Below are 16,221 nucleotides of genomic sequence, written 5' to 3' on the forward strand. Positions count from 1 at the left end.
GAGTTGCTGCCACTTTATTATCTCTAGTAGATGCTGGCTACTTGCTTACTTTTCAACACAGGACTAAGACTTCAAGCTGAGTGTTTCCTGCTTGCTATAGCCTGTGACTTTTAACAAAAGTTACTGGTATCTGTGAATCTGGAGAGGTGTGTGAGTGTGCACATGTGCCAGTGTTCCTGTTGGATTTGGGTGGGAGCCTCTCTGCTTGGCCCAAGATTGTCAAGTCTGCTATTCTGTTTCTTAAATGTTGTGGCTCCAATATAGAACAAGCTCTCAAGCACACATAGTCTGCATACAGTTTTGAGACATCAAATGTGTAAGGAAGATAGAAGTTGTGTTAAACTATATAAACCATTAAGATTCTATCTTGTGTGTGTTTACAGTGAAAAATAAGATAAAGTATCGAGCCAGTGCCTGCATTAAAATACAAAAGACTATTCGTATGTGGCTTTGCAAGAGAAAGCACAAACCACGGTAAGAAGATATTCCTTGGTTGAAGAAAATATGCTTTAAATAATATTTTTTGTGACCATAAGAAGAAGTTTACTTTATTTAACTAAATCTGTCTGAAATCATAGAATGATGCTAAGTACAATTGAAGGAGACTGAGAGGTTCTGTGTTCCTTCACTCTTTCCCAAGGATGAATAGACTAAATCTGAACCTTTCCTAAAGATGTTTCTTTAGCTCTTTGTTTTTAAAACCCTTCAGCGCCAACCTTGTTTTTAGAAATTTTTTATTAAGTCTGTCTAATTTAATTTAAGCTCATTAATTGCTGTCCTTCACCCATTCACACCTTCCTTTATAGGGTCCCTTTCATTTTTATCTTAGAAATAATCACTTTCTTGTCTCCTCTTGTATTTAATTCCGTTAGCTGATTGCAGGGAATACTGATGGAAAAACTACTTCAATAATTAAGCTCTACTGACACCTTAATGTTCTTTGACAGAGATGCAACTCTGTTCTAGTTGCGGGCGTCTCATAAATTCTTATACATCCTTTGAGAATTATGTTTCATTTTGAATCTTGGCATTTCTGACTTTTTTTTTATTTTTGAGCCAGTTGGTGCTCATCTTTAATGACTTGATTTAATTTCTATTTTTGTGTGTTGATTTGCAAATCTCAGTACAATGATTTCTGTTTAGGAAGATTGTCTGCAGAGTTGTAACTTCTGTGTGGGGCCTTCAATAGTCGTTCTTAAAATAAAATCATGAGTTTTCCTGAACTCGTCCCCAGCCTTGTTTTCTCAATCCTTTGGGCTGTAATGACTGTGTTCATTCTGGGGCGCAATGTTTTGCAATTGAATTTTATTTGATTAATTCTGTTATTGCTCTTTGAATAAGTAGCACTACTCAGCCTTTATCCCTTCCAGTTAAAATCCTCTAGTGGATACTAATGATTTATTATTGTGAAAAAAAAAAAACAAAACAAAAACAAAAAACCAACCCAAGTTAATTCTCAAAATAATAATGCATTTTTCCATTTTGAGTCACTGTCTGCTAAGTAATTTTACTTACTGCTTGGAAAAGGCTCCATTGCTTAGTTACTTGATGTGATATTGTTCGAATTTAAAAAAAGAGGATGAGCTTTGTCAGAAGGCATAACTTCTCTCCCGTCTACCTTTTTTACATGAGTGACTAGTGGAGTTTTAAAAATATCACCTTCCAAAATAATTTCGAATAAGCAAATAACCTGTCTTACCTTTACAGCATCGATGGCCTGATAAAAGTACGTACATTGAAGAAGAGACTTGATAAATTTAATGAAGTAGTAAGTGCTCTGAAGGAGGGGAAAGCAGAGACAAGCAAGCAGGTCAAGGAGTTGGAGGATTCTATTGATGCTTCAATGACCAAAATTAAGGTATGTGATAAAAATGAGAGAACTAGTATCTGGAATCTTTTAAAAGCTTAATGTAAAGGAGAAGGCCAATGCATTTTTCTTAATAGAAAATATACTTAATCATACTGGTTTTAATTTTCAGTCATTGGGTAATTCCTGTTTAAAATTATTTGTAAATATAACTGAAGTGAATCCTGAAAAGAGGTGCATATGTCTAGACTTTCGTGTCTGTATGTCAAAATTGGCACTGAAGGTTTTAGAGAAAAAATACATGTTGATATTATGAGACAAGTGTTGTCAATAATTTGTTTGTTGCTTTCATTATTGGAATAATACGCATTACCATTACTTTAACTTAATAAGGGCTGAAACAAGGCATTTATCATAGAATAAAGACATTTCTTTTCCAGTTATGAGTTTTTTTGGACTTGGTAGTAAAGAGAATTCAGCTTGCTGATTATGCTTCAGGTCTGTAGTCCTCTTTTTCTTACCACAGAAGCACAAAGACAAAATTAAAGCACAATGGCATTTATTAATGTTAGAAAAAATTTGGTTTCTTGAATTCCTGTTTCATGCAATATTACAGCTTTCTTAGTGTGCCATATTAAGACTTCTCTATTTAAAATCACTATTGAAAAGATGGTAGCGTTCACCTGTCAACTTAAGAGTTCTCTTTTCTAATAAAAATGATATAATTTGATTATCATGATACACTATCAGAAAAGGTCAGCAAACCCCCCATATTGCAGTTTTATTAGTAAGATGTGAATTGTAAAATGAAATTAAATTGTACCTGTCAATAAGGTTTGAAAACATGTCTAGCAAAGGCTATTTTTGAAGCATTTTCAACCTGTGATTTGTTACTAATAACTTTTTAGAAAAAGTTAGTCATAACACAGAGCAGTATTTTTTCTGAGTTCTAGCAGAAATATTAAGAAAAACTATTTTATGCTATGACATAAAAGCAGAGCTGTAAATAACCACTGAAGAAGATAAGGACACAATGAAAAATACACATGGGAAGGCCTTAATTTCCATCCTAGCATGTTAAGAATTAATTTCCCTTGCTTAAAACTGCAAGATTTAAAATACGAAGGTATGTTTTGAAAAGAAGTTAATTTCAGTGATGAAATGGAGATGAAATGGAGCTGACTTTGTATGGTTTTATAGGAGAGGGGAGAGGAATGGGCCTCAGGATTTTAGAAAGAAAGGTAAGAATGGATTCAAGTTTCCCAACCCTGAGGTGTATATATGATTTAAGTACAGTGCTCAGGGATCTCATTTCACTTAATCTTGTTTTAGTATATGCTTTCAAAAGTGAAGTACAAATAAAAAAGAATTACCCCCTTATTACTTTTGCAGACCACTATAATGACTAGAGAACAGATACAGAAAGAATATGATGCTTTAGTTAAAAGCTCAGAGCAGCTTCTGAGTGCACTGCAAAAGAAGAAGCAGCAAGAGGATGAAGCAGAGAGGCTACGACGCATCCAGGAGGAAATGGAAAAAGAAAGAAAGAGACGTGAAGAGGAAGACCAAAAACGAAGGAAGGAAGAAGAGGAAAGACGCTTGTGAGTCCTGAGTTTGAATAAGTTGCTGGTTATAGAATGAGAAGAAAAGGAAAGTCTTTTTAATGTAGTTGGTTTTGATATACTTTCACTTGGAGAGTCACTTGGATTGTATTCTAGGTGTTCTATGCAGTGTTGAAACATTTCCTTTCCTATTGACTTGTAAGGCAAGTGTCAGAAGAGCATATGGAAGAAATTATATGATGTAGCTGGAAATGCAGATGAACTTGAAACATTTCATGATTTACATGTAGTATCCCATCATCAGGACTGTACTGACTTCTGAATTACCAATCAGTTTTATGAAAGAGACTTTGTATTTCTTATATTTCTTGTTCACTTGTGTCATAATAACACATTTTCATTTCCTTCTCCTCTTATGTAATAGGAAATCTGAGATTGAGGCAAAGAGAAAACAGGAAGAGGAAGAGAGAAAAAAGAGGGAAGAGGAAGAAAAGCGTATTCAGGTTAATGCTTTAGCTGTGTGCGGCATTGGGGGATTTCTTGTTATTGTGGTGGTTTTTGGGGTTATGTGTTTGTTTTCTTGTATTCATTTACTTATTTATAAATCCTTTTTGTCGCTTATGTTCTCCACTGAATCTAATGGCTTCTTTCTATAAGTGTATTTCTCAGAGTCATTCACCAGTGTTGCTTTATTAGTAAATATAAGGCAAATGTCATGTTTAGGGCATCCCAAGACAGATCACCTATTTCTAGTTCCCATGCAATTTCAGGTATTCTGAGTGGAGGTGCATCTGTTTTTAAAGGGTTTTAAAAGTTATTTTAAAAATACGCAACATTGGAGAATCCTAGTTTAGCCTTTGAAGGTTTTGTGGGTGCACCATGTCAGGTGAGTTTGGCATTCTTTTACTAAAGTCAGATCTCAACTTGAACTGTGTTGTTTACTTGCTTAACTGCAAACACTTTCAGAACATTGGTAATAATGAGAGGATGCAGGACTGTCCTTGGTAGCTCCTTTGGCTATGTTCATGTACGCTAAATACATGCAGCTCAAACCCCACTCCTCCACCCTTCCCCTTGATTTATGGCAATTCTTACTGATTTCATAATGAGCTCTCATTTTGAGGTGTGTTTGGCCCCTGTATCCCTCTTTTCCTTTTTTGCTGGAGATTGCTTGGGTGATCTGGGATAGCAATCTTACGAGAAAAAGAACTTCTATAGTGATTGTCTTTATCAATGTTTCTCGGTTTCTGAGCTGTGGATATCTTTAATGCAGAATGAAATTTACACTTTAAAATGCTGTGTTTGGATCCAAATGGATACATAATCCTGTAGGGTACTTCATTCTCCCACATACAGTTAATTTCTTATTATCTTTCCTCCTGGTGGCTGGTTTTATCATCTAATGTAAAATGAGATTCATAAGGTAAAACCACTGGTGTAACTGCACAGTTTTTAGTGTTTTAGTGGTGCAACTTCACAATGATGAGTGGGAGACAGTTTCATTTCCTTTGTTAATTTTTGGAGACTGCTAAAACTTGGGGTATGTGCCTTTTGAAGGTATGAATTGGATGATCCTGTTTTATTTACTGTGTGTGCAAAGCTTTTTGTGGAGTAATGATGGTAAACTGCTGCTGCTGTTTGGCTCTGCAGAGGCAGTATATTTGAATTGCTCCTGCACTGCACTAAGTTGGAAGTTTTGCCATTTGCTTAAATTCAAAGTTAGATCATTTCCACAGAGAATTCCAGTGTCTGTCTTAATCCCTTTTCAAAATGAACTACAGACCTGTATCCAAAGTACTGCCTATTACAAAGTCCTGTGATGCCAAGAGCAGAATATCAAGGAAGTATTGTGTTAGCGCAATGGAGGAGTAGCCGCTTTGTTTCATTTGAGTTTTAATGATTCTGAAAACTTCTGAACACTAATTTTTATAATAGTGAACAAAATAATTCATACATTTAAAAAATAATAATTATTTAGTACTTTATTAAAAAAGGTAATATTTGATAAACTATATGAAAACCAAGATTCAGTTTGTAGCTGTTTCATTTTTCTTGGGTCAAACTAAATACTAATGCAATTAATTTTTCAGTTCTGTAAAATGTACGTGTATTCAAAAGCTGATATACTACTTAGCATTTTTTTCTAATATTGCTTATGTAGCATTTTGGTTTTTGTTGGGTAAGGTTAAAGGTGTCTTATTCTAAAACAGGCTGAAATTGAGGCTCAGCTAGCTAGAGAACGAGAGGAGGAAACCCAGCACCAGGCAGTGCTTGAACAGGAACGCCGTGACCATGAGCTTGCAATGAGAATTGCCCAGAGCGAGGCAGAACTCATCAGTGACGAAGCCCAGCTCGATTTAGGTTTACGCAGGTATGGAGTTGAGTTACATTTTCCTCGCTGTAGTTTTTTTTCTTTTTTTCTCCCTATCCTGATCCCTTTGAGGAGACAATGCTCATGTTGGTTTTATGGAATTTGTGATTATTAAATGGAGCTTCTAAGTCACTGTATTAGAATGTTTTTCAAATTAAATTTTGAAATTTATTAGAAATAGATTGCTTTTTCTTAGACTTTCCAAATTTTGCATCTGTCTACATTAGTAATTTTGTAGGTGCTCGTGAATATGACTGCAGTTCTCTTTCTTTTTTTTTGAGTTCTAACAAGGATGTCAAACTTAGAATACTGATTTTTATGACTCATTTAAAATAGGGAATGGAATTTCTTCAGTGGTAAGTAATAATAAAATACATCTTTGCTAGGACTTGATGGTTCCATTTGTACAGGGAATTTGTATGGGATATTTTTTTTTTAAACAAGAAGCCCTCTTTGAATGCAGAAATAAAAGTAATTTCTGGGCCCTGACGGGTAAGTTTTTTTCAATTGAAATGAAGATATCTAACATAGATGGGTTCAAATGTTGTGTTAGTCTTGTTTTGTGTCAATTTTTGATGTGCGATAAGAGCTTAACTTTGGATACACAGAACCACCACTGTCTGCAAGAAAGAGCTCTTCATGTGTGAAACGTGATGCCTTAGAAACAACTTAGACGTTCCAGTAAAAATGGTATTTACTGGTCAGGTTGCATAAAGGCACCTATGAACATTATTGGTGACTTCATTAGTATGACTCTGCTCAGTTTGTTGTTGTTGAAACGAGTGCAAGAAAATCCCCTATGTTGCCATGGAATTTCAAGCTCTCAAATGTGTTTCTTTTGCTATCCAAATTTCATCTAGATGTATAATTTTTTTAATAACTGTATGCCTGCTTGAGATAGGTGGGTAATTTTTTTGTCATGTTCAATACTGACTTTTAGACAGTTGCACTGAAACAGTTGTGTTTTTTCTCTTAGTACAATAGTTGTCATATTTCTCTGATGAGACCGACATGCTTCAGTCACAGAATCAGAATGGTTTGTGTTGGAAGGGGACCTTGAAGATCATCTTGTTCCACCCCTCTGCTCTGGTCAGGGATCCCTTCCGCTAGACTAGGTAGCTCAGAGGCCCTTCCAAGCTGGTCTTGAGCACCTTCAGGGATGGGGCAGGCACAGCTTCCCTGGGAAGCCTGTTTCACTGCCTCAGCACTTTCCCTGTCTGGATTTTGGTGCAGTACTTTGAAGGTAAACACAAATTCACTCTAGTGTTGCAACCTGGCAGAGTTCTCTTAAATATGAAAGAAGGGAGGCAATGGACAAGAGCTCAGATAATTCAGTAACTTTTCTGTCAGTGAAGCTCTAATCTCCACTGTGTTTCCTACTGCTCATAGGTGATTTTGGCATTTGTCTTTCTTGTGTAATCCCAGAATGGATGATGAACTAATTGTCATCACAGCTCTTTGACTACCAGTTTCTCTCTGCTGTGTAGCTAGCACAGTTCTGCTGTGTAGCTGGAAGGAGACTGAAGACCCCTCTGAGTGATTGGAAAGTGCTGAATGGTCTGAACATGTTAGCATAGAGATGGAAATTGTTTCTTGAACAAGATAATACCTAAATCTAGGAAAGAAGTGATAGATTTTTCTGCTTATATGAGATCTTTTTTATCTCATTGGCAAATTTTTTCCCTTCTTTCTAAAGTCTGCTTCAAATAGTTAATCTCACATTCAAAACCTGAATAGAATGTTTTTAATTTAATATTTGATTTTATTTTGGTTTGTTTAAAATCAAACTAAAACATTACCCAGGCCCCAGTATCTTCTACTGAAATCAGAGGATTTTCACATAATTTCAGGAGTCACCTTAAAGGTAGCAACTGTAGAAATTCAGTGAAATTTAAACTATTGGTTAGAATAAATTATGTAATTTAATAATTAAATAATAAATTCTCAGGACCTCTTTTATATTATACCAATCATAATTTTGCTATAGTCTAAAGATTGTAGTCTACAGTCTTCTACATTTTAGACTGACATATTAGATGTGATACTCTAAAATCACTGACTTTTCTATAAGTATATATACCTTTCCTGTTAAATTTTGCTGTAATAAGATAAAGCATGTGTGACTTCATACTAAACTCATGCAGTGTACTGCTTTTGCTGTGTTTTCACACAGTTTTGTAAAAAATGGCTTCATGGTTACATATTGGCATGATTAAAAGGGTGTTTTCCATTGTATGGTTGTAACTGTGGAGTGAAAAGAGGAAGAAAAAGGTGCATTTATGTGCTCAGTTTTAAGAAATATGTGACACTTTTGTGTTGTCATATTTGAACATGAATGCCTGTAGTTTATTTCTTTTTTTCACAATACCTTGCTGTATTCACTTTCATAGCTTTCATAGATATTTCAAGGTGCATAAGTGTTAGCAGTTTCCTTGAAAAATATACTTGTTGGCATGTATCAAAGGAGAAAAGTTGTCTGTTCTGGCAGCAGATCCAGCATTTTCAATAGTCCTTATTCTGTGCTGGATCTGCTGGACCTCTTCTAGCTTTATCCAATTTTACTACTCATCCACAGTTTGAAAGGATGTGTAATAAATGATTTACTGCACCCAGGGGTAAATTAACAGTAGTGATTAGCACTTAAGTAAAAAAAGAATTTAAACAATAAGTATCTGCTTCCTACTGGGCAATATTTTTTCATTTATGTGGCTTATTGATACATTCAGTATGGCATATAACACCAAAAGAAGCAAGTCTTAGAGAGTGCTGTGAGTGTATCTGTTCTGGGTTTTGCACTGGAACAATCAGAAAAGTCCTAATGTAGCATGGTTAGTGCTACATGTGGGCACCTGTGGGTTTCCAGTACAGCAGTTAGACTTGGGGTCTGTTCACATCTTGCATGAAGAAGCACCGTCCTCTTCCCAGAGCAGCTTCAGGAGGGTTGCTGTTATTTCTTATGATACACTTATCCAAGCATGAAATAGAGCAGTAGCATGTCTTAAAGTCTCTGATTTTGAAAGATTGGACAGGGGAGAAAGACTGGGGGAAGCTTTCACTTGTACATGTTTTTTCCCTGATTTTAATTTAAGTCATAATTGAATTAGAAAGTTGAGGGGAAAAAAGGTCTATATAATCAGTTAAAAAATAGCAATAAAAAAAATTCATAAGATAATAAAGAAGATGTGAGATAGCAGGAAGTGCTATGACCCACCCTTTCTTGCTTCAGATTATTAGAATATTAACTAGGCAATAGTCTGTCTAACATTAAATGTCTTCTATTTGCAGAGCCAATGGAACAAAGCCGCAAATGACTGCGTATGGCATTTTTTTTCCATTTGAATGCTCTAATAGTTAAAAGTCACACTAATTAATCAAACTAAATTGATATTGTCTTCTTATATGCTAATACCCCATAGTAATCTTTTTAGTATGCATCTGTAATGTCTAAATCAGTTTGTAATACCTTATATTCACTACTTTGCTTATATCTAATAAACCCTTTAATAATCAAATATGCCGAATAACATCTATTCAAAAATTATTATATAATTGCTGTAAAGTTTTTCAGATACCATCCATTTGTCACTGCCCTGTGTGATTTATTGCCCTTTACAGAATCAGGACTCTGTGTGTGTTTATGTATGTATGTATATATACATACATACATACACATATATATATATATATATATATATATATGTATATATGTTTGAGTGTGTGTCTGAATGGAAATAATTTAAAATAAGTAGCCATTTCCTGTGCACTTCACTTCAGTTTGATTGTCAAGACACTTTCACAGTTCCAAAGGCTGTTTTTATATCCATATGTATGGTTTATGCTCATTTATCAATTTTCTTGTAGGGAACAAATGGCCACAGAAATGTCAGAAATATTGTCTAGGTAGGTGAGAAGGTATAACACCAATGAATCAATCATTTTCATGTGTGATTACACATGAAATGGGTTGAATTATTATGGAATGCAAAGTACTGGAATCTTGGTTTTTTTAAAGTGATAAGCAGATGAGTAGATTTCTTTCAGATAAATTACATTTACCTTTTTCCAGCGATTATTTCTTTGCTATTTTAATTGATTATATTGGAAAAGAATAAGAATAGTTCACTACCCTGTAATTTTCTGTAATTTCATTAATACTTCTCCAGCTTTCTTCTCCTCTCACCTTTGTGATAAACAGAACACAGGACTCCACATCTTTTAAAGGTGTGTTTCTACAGATTCAGCACAAAGTTAATGAAGTCATTTAACAGTAATATAACTGTCAGTGCATTTAATAAGGAAATATTCTAATTAGAGTTCCCTTTAAAATAAAAGCAGTTTAGGAAATTTCCATGGTAAGACCATATTAAAAACCCTCTTAAGATATCCAAACAAAATTCCCTTCTGAGATTTCTTGAATGGTAATGCAAGATTTTATGCACAATGCAGAAGGAAAGATAAATACAGGTTTTGGTCTAAATTTACTTGTTGGTAAAATACTAATACTCTGGTCAAAGAAATTTTTGTTATTGTCTTCCATATCAGCAAGTAATTAGAAAGTGTTTTCGTCAACTTGAGGGCAGAAATAACCTTTGACATTGATTTTAGGAAGCTTACAGAAGAAAAAATGTTTAGAGGTTTTGAAAATGAATCTGTTGTTTAACAAGTTACTAAGCTATGTATATATAGTCTGAAGATGATCAGTCTCACATGTGTGATGGATTTTCTAGCGGTATCATGGATGACTGGAATGCAGCTGGTAACTAAATTTTTCTCCTGCAGTGTTATTTTAAGACTAGGAATAAACCACATCATGTGTAATTAAGGTAGCATGTGAATTTAAATGGCCATATTGTATTACATATATTGACATAGTTCCAATGATAGTGGCCAGTTTTTAATGTATAAAAAGATGACAGAATTTCAGGGCAAAATCAGAGGCTTTGTGTTCTGGTTGAATTCAAAACGCAATACCTCTCAGTATCTGCTTGTTTAACTAAATTTGTCTCACTTTTCATACACTAGAAACTTTCAACATGAGACTGAACTTTTGTATTTTTAGTCTGAAAATACTGTTTATGATACATAACTCTCATATGGAGCAGTGAAGATTGAATGTCAAATGTGATACTCCTCTTACTGCCAGACTGTTATGCTTGAAGTCATGTAGAAAACAAGCAAGTGATCTTTAGAGTGCAGAGTAGTACCCTAATAGAAAGACTAAGCCATTCAATTGGATTAGCATTCTTAAAGATTACTAGTTTAACCAGAGAGGGTACAGCCTAGTTCTGCTGTGCTAAATTAGGCAGCAAACTCTTAGAGTGGTGGGTAATGTTGCTAAATAAGGAAAATACTTAGGATTTGTCAAATTACGTTCAAGAAGGTTAGATGCCAGGCAGTGGAAATTATTTATCAGGAATCCTTAATGTCCTACAGGTATGCCAATAATAACAAAATATTGAAGTATATATTTTAAAGGAGTTTGTCCAGCTATTTGTTTTACACTCATGAGTAGTTCTAAGTCAGAGTTAATTTTTTAAGTTGGACTTCTCACACTCTAGCTGGAAGCTGTATGTGGACTCAGATTAGTAGTATGAGTAGGCATTAAGCTGCTACTCCAACAGTAAGATTCTGTAGTTTTAATTATACTGAAGAGATGGTTCAGTTGTTATTAAGAAGAATGTTCGGTTTATTCAATGAAATTTAAATTGCATTTGTTATATCTGCTTTCAAAACTGCTGTATCTGCATAAAGAAAAAATTCAGGTTATAATAGTTTTTATAACCTTCTAATTAAAAAAGGAAAATAAACATAAAACTTCACGGTACCACATGAGACCTTCATGGAAAAATAAATGTTAAAATAATATTCACTAGATTATACCTATTAATAGTGTGCCTGTGCCACAAAGATATTACCATACAAACAGACTCTCCAATGAAAAGGCCTTTTTTTTCTTATTGCATCAAGAAATTTGCTCCCTTGTTGAAGATATAGTTTCTTTTGAAGAAATTCCCTCAGATCCTGAAAGAATTCAAATTTTGTTCTTAGTCATGAACAGGGGCTGGTAAAATCATGTGTCTGCTCTTGGATTCCTTAATGTTTAAAAGGTGTGCTGATCATCACTGATCGTTGCAATGTTTTGAACTTATTTTATAAGCAAATAATCCATGGGAAGTTTGCCATTCCTGAGGGAGGATTCTTCCACTTATCCATACCATGTTTCTTGGGGAAGAAAAATAAATTCAAGCTTATCTTTATATCTAATGTTCATTTTGTACATGGAAACCTTGTATATTTTCTTAAAGGTGATTGAGATTTTAGTAATAGTTTCTCACTTGCATTTGCTGTTGACTTACTTGTGTATTACCTACATGGTGAAGACCTTTTGCCTTTGGAAAACACTGCATTTCAATGAGTCTTCTTTTACTGGTCAGCCTTTTGTCTGAGTGGTCTTTTTTACCTTGATATTTCTTGATTATCAATATCATCACCCCCAGCCCCAGAAAACATATTGCTATTATTAGCTAGCCAATACAGAATTAGTTTGGCTTCTTCTCTCAAGTTAGGTTTTTGTCAAAGACAGAATATTTTCTCAAGCTTTGGGACAAGGATTTTGTCCTAGACCAATTTTAAATAGCAGAAGAAATGCCTTTTCTTCCTTCTCCTTGTTCTACTTCAGGAATATTTTTCCTTGTCTGTTTTTAGAATGGAACTAAAAATGTCTACTGTCAGTCTTTGTTTTCTGCTTCTTGGTTGGCACTAAGTAAAATGTACATCAGTGTGGGATGAGATACCCAGAACGTGTATCTTTCCGTACATGAAAAGTATCAATTACAATTCCTTTTAATCTTTAGGAGGCCAATCAGATTACAATATGATTTTGTGCATAAAATATATTTTCATTTTCTCTTAATAATTTGAACATCTTGAAAATATTTCGGTATTTTTTTTTAGAATTCTGCATGGTAATAAGTATGATACATTGTTGATCATGGGATCTCTTCCTCTTCTTAAAACAATTCCTGTTTAATACCTGAAAAAATACATATATATTTTAAAAATAATTGCAGGGGTCCTGCTGTGCAAGCCACAAAAGCTGCTGCTGGTACTAAGAAACATGATCTCAGTAAATGGAAATATGCAGAGCTTCGCGATACAATCAACACATCCTGTGGTAAGAGGTTTTATTTCTGAGAGAGTTCAAGTTGTAGTTATGTGAAGAGTGTTACTTTCTTCCTATAACAAGGATAAAAAGTTTGCACAAATCTGCGTGAATAACAAATTAATTAAAAAAAATTCTCTTATCCCCAAAAGAACAATACATGAATCTATTTCCATATTAAGGAAACAGAATTTCCATTATTATGTCTTTTAGGGATTATATATTTATGATAATAAACATCTTGGGCCATAAAATACATGTTATAACTTCTTAATTAAGTTCACTAAGTTTGATGTACTTCCACAGAGGGAATAGCAGTTATGCTTTACCTAGAATTTACATGTTCTAAGATTTTTTTGCTATCACTTCTTGCTGTCACCAGATCATAAAGAAAGCAAAAATATGTTCTCTCTTAGATATTCATATTATTCTTTAATTTTCAAATTGTGTATCTTCTTTTTGGAAGCTTACAGTGGGGCATTAATCACTTTGGCCTCAATGCTGTGAAGATTGAAACAGATAAGAATTATTCCTTTTTTAGATATTACTGTTTCTTCCTGCTTCTTATTGAAAGCAGTTGGTTAATTTGTGATTTAAGATAACTCAGAATTTCTTCCTGGATGTAGAAATTGGAAAATAACTCATTCTCTTTTACTGTTTTTACATATGCAAGACTGGAGCAATGTTTTCAGCTGTTTCAGATGGTGCAGTAATAAGTGGAGTTCTTTCCTCGCGAAGCCAACTTGGATACTCTGAGATGACTAATGAAAAAGCCTTGTCATCATTTAATCTCTTACTGTAGTGAAGTTCAGAAAAATTAAAATAGATACATGAAAAAAGAATGCAAATCTAAGCACTCAAATTGCTGTTTTTCTTCTTTTTTCAGTTGCAGAAATAATGTTCAGCAGTGCAATTTCATATTTTTTTAATTTGTTTCTGTGCTGCTTGTGATACTGTCAACAGAAATATTTGTAGCATTTCACTGCTCCAAATGTCCCAGTACAACAGATACTTTGGGGATTGTCTTTACTCTAAAGCAGAAAAAGATTCATCAAACTCTGAGAGACTTTCTAGACCATAAACCAAAGGCCCAGTGCTGCAAAGAGTGAGGGGGTTTTATATTACATTTTATCATATTAGTATTACAATTTCATCTCCAATCATATACCTTATCAATATAGAAACATATTTAATAAATAATTTTTCTGACATTTCTCATTCATGCCTTCTCCTTCTCCTTTTTTTTGGGATAGATATTGAACTCTTGGCAGCTTGCAGAGAAGAGTTCCACCGAAGGCTAAAGGTGTATCATGCTTGGAAATCCAAGAATAAGAAACGCAATGCAGAAACAGAACAGCGTGCTCCCAAATCGGTCACAGACTATGGTGAGGAGAGATAATTTTGTCTTTATAGTAATTTTGGTGATAATATTCTAAAGAGAACGTTTCTGGAATGGATTTTGGGTCTGCTAGGTTGTGGAAACTTGGAGTTTTTAGGAGTGTTTTATGTTGATTTAAGGTAAATATTTTGGAAAGATTGAAATTGGCAAATTCTTCACAGAAATTAAAACACTTTCAGTAGACCCAGCTACTTATAGTGAACAGCTCTCTCTTAAAACCTTTCCTCACATCCAGCTGACATCTGTTAAGAAGAGTTCTTGATCTACTGATGCAGGTGCTGGCATTTTGTTAAATGTTCTTTGATGTGCTACTTTAATATTACATAATATATAGCCATGTAGACATAGATGTAGGTACTTTTAAAAGGTGCTACTAATTCTGTCATTTACGTCACTGCTTACATACATCATGTTATATCCTCTTTTAAAAAATCTGTGAGCGTTGATATTGCAATTTTGGCTCATGGGATGACAAATTTTGCCTAGATCCTGTATTCTATTTAGATCCTCATTCTACTGATTTCACAGGCAGGTGTTTATTGACAACACAACACACTAATCAGAGTAAGTTTCTTTTGCATTCATCAAGAAATTGTGGGAGTTTGACTGCCAGACCTCAAAATTCCTTACCTGGTTTCTGGAGTGATATTTACAGAGTGGACTGTTACTCTTTTCCCAGCATCCCACCTCAGAAGTCTGGTGATCATCTATATAAAAGGAATCTAAGAAGTTTATAGAATCGCAGTAAATGCATGGAATAATTTAGTCAGATCATTCCTTTTGTCTTTTGGTCCCATGATATTTGATATTTGTGTTCCTGCCACACAGTTCATGGGAGAGACAAAGGAAAGGGAAGATGAGGGGCAAGTGCTCTCCCCAAAGCCACATGAGATTAAGGCATTGTCCTGGGACATGGAGAATAAGCATCCCAAGGAATGCAGGTGCCCTAGGTAATCTCAGTCCATGTACAAAGGCACTTCCTTCCCCTTGATTAATTTACTTGAGTTATGCATTGCTTGAGCATTTGAGTTTGAGGTTTTCGGGGAATTTTAGTATGGATATGTGGCAGGAAAAATCTGGACCCTTGGAGAAGATATTATCAAAGAATGGGTCCTTGTGTCTGAAATGTGGTTTTAGGTGCTTAAGAAAGCTTATGACTGAAATGGCAGGAAAAGGCATTTGAAACACTTCTGGAAAGTGGTAAATTGCTTTGAGTGTTCTCTCTGGAGCTAAATGGGTAAAATATTCATACACAGTATTGCTGATGGGAAGTATCAAAGAGCAGATGATCTTTGGATTTTTGCACACAAAGCTGATAATATTCATGTTCTTATCACTTTTATTCAGGCATTTGCTGCATTCTTTCCAGTGTTTTTCAATGTATTTTTTCACCTTCATTGAAATACAGCATCATATTTCTGAATAAGAGAAGCTTGCAGTTTAGAAGAAATTGATAGTGACTTTTAGAGACTCTTAATGTTAATGCCAGTATAATTCTTCATATTGCAAATAATTACACCACATGGGCATTTCTTGTATATATATTGTAGTTATCTGAGAAGGTAGTAAGAAGGAATTCTGATTTCTTAGGTGTTTAAGCAAAAAGTCCTTCTGGTTGTAGTGGATGTGTGCTTAAAATGATGTAGTTTTTTCTTTCCATCACTTCATTGATTTAATGTAGATTTACAGTATCCTTTAATGTAATTTTACAACTATCCTTTAATTAAATTAATACATTCAGTAAAGAAACTAAGCACTGGTTTGTATATTATTATTGGTATTGACAGAGGTCTACAGGTTTTTTTTCCTAGCAGAAATGTCAAAAAAGAAAATTACTACATTAATTAACCAGCAGATTTGTCAGAGCAATCTATGCTTAGCATATATACCACTGAAGCTTTGTAACAGGAATTGCAAATT

The 16,221-nt window shown here is 34.4% G+C and overlaps 1 protein-coding gene across 4 annotated transcripts in view; it reads left to right on the forward strand.

The window, feature by feature from the left end:
- MYO6 (myosin VI) overlaps nt 1–16,221 on the forward strand; it is a 101,364-nt gene that overhangs the window by 79,418 nt on the left and 5,725 nt on the right. Inside the window, exons 24-32 of one of the 4 annotated variants that reach the window (XM_068183869.1) lie at nt 384–474; nt 1,708–1,858; nt 3,200–3,408; nt 3,794–3,872; nt 5,580–5,740; nt 9,026–9,055; nt 9,602–9,640; nt 12,811–12,914; nt 14,156–14,287. In XM_068183869.1, coding sequence (XP_068039970.1) covers nt 384–474; nt 1,708–1,858; nt 3,200–3,408; nt 3,794–3,872; nt 5,580–5,740; nt 9,026–9,055; nt 9,602–9,640; nt 12,811–12,914; nt 14,156–14,287 — 996 coding nt within the window. Of the gene's footprint in view, nt 1–383; nt 475–1,707; nt 1,859–3,199; nt 3,409–3,793; nt 3,873–5,579; nt 5,741–9,025; nt 9,056–9,601; nt 9,641–12,810; nt 12,915–14,155; nt 14,315–16,221 lie in introns of all 4 variants that reach the window. The other 3 variants (XM_068183872.1, XM_068183870.1, XM_068183871.1) reach the window with 3 other exon arrangements.

This window comes from Anomalospiza imberbis, chromosome 3 (assembly GCF_031753505.1).
Source record: "Anomalospiza imberbis isolate Cuckoo-Finch-1a 21T00152 chromosome 3, ASM3175350v1, whole genome shotgun sequence".
In the NCBI taxonomy this organism is placed as follows: Eukaryota; Metazoa; Chordata; class Aves; order Passeriformes; family Viduidae; genus Anomalospiza; species Anomalospiza imberbis.